Source organism: Cebus imitator, unplaced genomic scaffold (genome assembly GCF_001604975.1).
Source record: "Cebus imitator isolate Cc_AM_T3 unplaced genomic scaffold, Cebus_imitator-1.0 Scaffold155, whole genome shotgun sequence".
In the NCBI taxonomy this organism is placed as follows: Eukaryota; Metazoa; Chordata; class Mammalia; order Primates; family Cebidae; genus Cebus; species Cebus imitator.
In genome coordinates, this window is record NW_016107470.1 from 2,012,506 (window position 1) to 2,016,770 (window position 4,265).

The window sequence follows — 4,265 nt, forward strand, 5'->3', positions numbered from 1 at the left end:
GAGATTGCACCATTGCACTCCAGCCTGGGTAAAAAGAGCGAAACTCCGTCTCAAAACAAAAAAAAAAAAAGTCATTTTCAATTTTCTAAGCTAAGACATGCTGGTTCATTTCATATATATTTTTAAGCTGATCTAGACTACTGGTATTTTGTGATTACCTCCTGTAATAGACAAAGCATAGCAGTAAATGTTCTAGGGGCCCAACGGCTTATAACAGAAAGGAGATTTTGCAAATTTAGGACTCTTCACTGACAACAAGAACAGGAGATGTTGCAGTGGCAAGTGGTGACAGGAAGAATGGTAAGTCCTCCTCCAAGGGCAAGTCGAGGAAGGGTGATGACATCTGAGCCCAAGAGTGGACCCTGGCACCTGAGCCATTAGTGAGCTATCCTTACCGCCAGATGGTTTCAAGTAGCCAAGAATTTCACTTTGGCCCCTTGTTCCTCATTTTATGGAAATGCCACTTGAAAAGGTCCACATCATGGCAGAAAAATTTCCAAAGACCTCTCAGTTAACCTGGACTCTGACTTCCTTTTTATCCCCAATCCTCCCCATATCTCTTTCCTCCTCCCATACACTATTGAGTTGTAGATCTGACATGATTGCCTCTAAAGCACTCCATATACCTGACAACCCATCAAACAACTTGTAATCACGCCTCCAGACCCACACTATGTATTTTCCTTCCCCCTAGCAGCTATTTCCAATGAGCCCATCCTAGATGAAGAACCATTTTTCTGTGCTCCCACTGTATTCTGATGCTTTGGAATTGTTGGTCTACTTTCTCAACTAGATTTTCAATTTGTTAAGAGCAAGCACTTAGTTTTACTGCCATACCCAGTATATAGGACAGTGGCTGGGTATGATAGAGTTTTGCACTTTTCATGAATAAACTGCACTGAGTTGATCAAGCAAACTGGTGGCCAATTTTCTATTTCTGGGGGAGCAGAAAAGGAACTAAAATGGAGTCAACCTCTCTTTATTAGATGCCCAGTAATTTACATCCATTAACCCAAATAACTCAAAATAATCCACTGAGGCAGACAGTAGAGTCCCTATTTTATAAATGAAAACAATAAAACCTTACTTTCCACACATAGCTAGTAAGGCCCAAATCTAAACCTAGGTTGATGTGATTTTAAGCCTTTGCTCTTTTTACTGCATTAGGTGGCCACCCTCCTGAAACTCATATAAACCAGAAGAGGAAGGCTCCTCTTCCAGAATTATTGGCTTAAAATCCTCTGGAAGTAAAAGCTCTCCTATTTGTCTTGGCCAGGAAACAAAGAGGAAAATGACAGCATGGGAAGAGGGAGGTAGGAAGAAGGGGGGGTAAACTAAAATTACATAATACTTCTCCACTAATGTGAAAGCACCAGCTGGGGCACTTCCATCTTCAACTTGACCTCTTTTAATTGTCTCAAGCCTGAGAAGCTTTTTAGATGAGCACCCTAGATTCTTATGGTACTGTGACATCATCAGACAAGAAAAATACTGAGACCCTGTAGTATATAGGAAGGAGCACAAGGGACACCTGGCTCTCATTCTGATGAATAATAAGAGGTGCAACTGTAGCTAAGTCTAAGCCATTAAAATTCTCTGGGAATCTCCGTCTCCTGATTTCTAAACTGAAAGGATTAGGCTTTGAGAGTTTCCAAACTGCCTCTGCATCCAAATAACCCTGAGTCCATGGAAAATGCTGATCTCTAGGTCCACCCTCATTCCAATTTAGTAGGCCTGGAGTGGGACTTAGGAATCCCCAGGTAATTTACAGGCTCAGACAATTTTAAAAACACCTGGGTGAGATCATCTATCCTTGCCCTCTTTTCCCCTTTTTCAGAGGATGAAAGTGTGAAGACAGCCAGCTGACTTAGTATATTGTCACATAACCAAACACTACCAAGAAATAACAATTCCAGTTCTACAAGGCTTAATAATCCCTTCCTGTTTCAGGATAAAGTGAGTTATGCTCAGTCTTCCTCAACTGATTAAACCTGCCTTTGTTTTACCAATGCACTAGCCTTAAGACTGCCAAAAACATGTCCAGACCATTAGTTTCTCTACTCCTTCAAAGCTCTTCTGAGGATGAACCATTAACAGAAGATTTTAAGGGCAGACAGGCAGTCTGCCCAGGAGACAATAATATCCCTACCTTGACATCTAGCTTGGCCAAGTGCTGTAAAACCCAGATGCGATGGGACCAAGCATTATAGTTGCTTGGGTATCTCCCTGCAGCTTCACCACAGACCTCCATCTCTTCTTGTATGAGTCGCTGTGCCCTTTCTGCAGGAATTGTTCCCAAGTTTCCTTTGGTCACAGGGGAAGGCAACGAGGTTTCCTGAATTAGCTGTTGTAGCACCCATCGCCTGTTAAGATAGCACGTGGGAAAGAACACAGAAAGAACATAAACCAGAGAGGAAAATAACCAGTTTTCATTATTCCTGATTTAATTTTCATTCAGAGACAATGTAGAATAATACCTGTTTATAAGTCCATTTTTTTGGAGATGGGGAGGGGTTGTTTTGTTGTTTGTGACAATATAAAATTTAGCAGTATGGATGAAGGTTGGAAAAAGGATAAATGGGAAAAAAAAAAACCCTTTAAAATCTGTAATACTTTTTACATTACAATTACATTAGAGAATGTCATTACTTCTAAAATGATAATCCCAAAACTCTATTTGGCCAGGAAATGTAAAGGCAAATGGGGTGTGTATGTGTGGTGGTGGTGGTGGTGGTGGTGAGGGGTTATAAATGGCGGATAAATATTACAAGAGGAGTCATGATTCACATCTTTAATTATATATGCATGCCTCACCCTATGTGCATTTGTTTGCAAACAAGAAGCTGCATTCTGATAGTTTTCATTCAGCAAAATTTCTGTATTATAGCATAAAATCTGGAAGGTAACAAATATAATTCATTTAACCATTAAGGAGGTGTCAAAATGTCCTTATCCACAAATTCTCCCTTTGTCTATTTAAGATTTGCATTAGCATATATCTTACCTAAAAAGCACTAGTGTTTCTAACTACGTAATGTGTTTAGTTTGTACCAGTAATTTACTCATATAAAAACGTTTTTTAAAGATTTCCAACCCAAAGGTACAGGAAGTTGAGTAAGGAAACTCATTTTATCATTTTAAAATAATGGAATTTCTTATTTAACAATAAAATACTGCTTTATAAAAAAATTAGGCAAGCCAAGAAACTGATGGATACATATTTAACAGTTTCTTTTCCCTGCCACCATCCCTTTCCAACCCTCCATATACACAGTCATATGCCTTTCTGTGGTCTACTATCCCAATTTCTAGTCATGAAGAAACGACAGCTGACTATGTGATTTGGAAGAGGCTGACCTGCATTGTTAACCAAAGGCAAGATTACCACTAAGACACCTTGAACTGAGGTAAGATCCTAAAATGCCCAGGATTTAAGAAAAATTTGAGAATTTCAGGATGACTTCTTTATTGGTCCTGACCAGCAAGCCCACACCATACCATTTTGGTCAAGTAAAAGTAGTTACAAAGGGTCTAAGAGGAAGATGCTTCCAGGTGGCCAGGATTTTGAGAGTCCTAACGTGCATTCTGGCTATCTGTCCTAGGCTTTTAATCTAAAACTGTTCTTAGCAACTTTAGCTCAGCCTACATAGCATTCACCTCAGCTGCCCTTAGCTTTCTCTATAAGTTAATTTTAATAACCACAACCATCACCACCACCATCTTTACCAGGAAAACAACCAAATGCTTTTAAAATCCACATTGCTCATTACAGTTGCATTTACAGTATCTGTAAGTGCAATCTCCACAACTGCTTCAGAGAGTTAATAATAGCTAACATTTATTATTTAACATGTGCCAGGCACTGTGAGAGTGTTACATGCACTAACTGATGTAAACTTGACTGTTAACTATATGAGATAGGTGTAATTATTATTCTCATTTTACAAATGAGAAAACTGAGGCTTGGTGAGGTTAAGTAATTCCCATGGACACTTAGGGAGTAAGCTATAAAGCTCCAAGATTTAAATGCAGGTAGCCTGACTTCAGAATTAATGATCTGGAACCAATACGTGACCCTGCCTCTCACATGGCATGTTTCGTTCTCCAGCCATTCTGAGTAGTAAGTAAGAGTACTATATTGTAAATTAACCACACCTGTGAATCCATGTTTCTGGACTCTTTGGAAACTTAGTTAAGGCGAGTTTTCCCAGATGTAAATCCTTAATTGGATTTAAAGTACCAGAGAGGATCAGCTCTTTCCTGTT

General features: G+C 39.4%; 1 protein-coding gene across 3 annotated transcripts in view; it reads right to left on the minus strand.

Moving 5' to 3' along the window:
- The window catches only part of PTAR1 (protein prenyltransferase alpha subunit repeat containing 1), a 50,050-nt gene that overhangs the window by 20,528 nt on the left and 25,257 nt on the right, over positions 1-4,265 (minus strand). For all 3 annotated transcript variants that reach the window (XM_017543441.2, XM_017543440.2, XM_017543439.2), the window contains exons 4-5: positions 4,156-4,260; positions 2,150-2,363 (exon numbers count right to left, since the gene is read on the minus strand). In XM_017543441.2, coding sequence (XP_017398930.1) covers positions 2,150-2,363; positions 4,156-4,260 — 319 coding nt within the window. The remainder of the gene's footprint in view (positions 1-2,149; positions 2,364-4,155; positions 4,261-4,265) is intronic.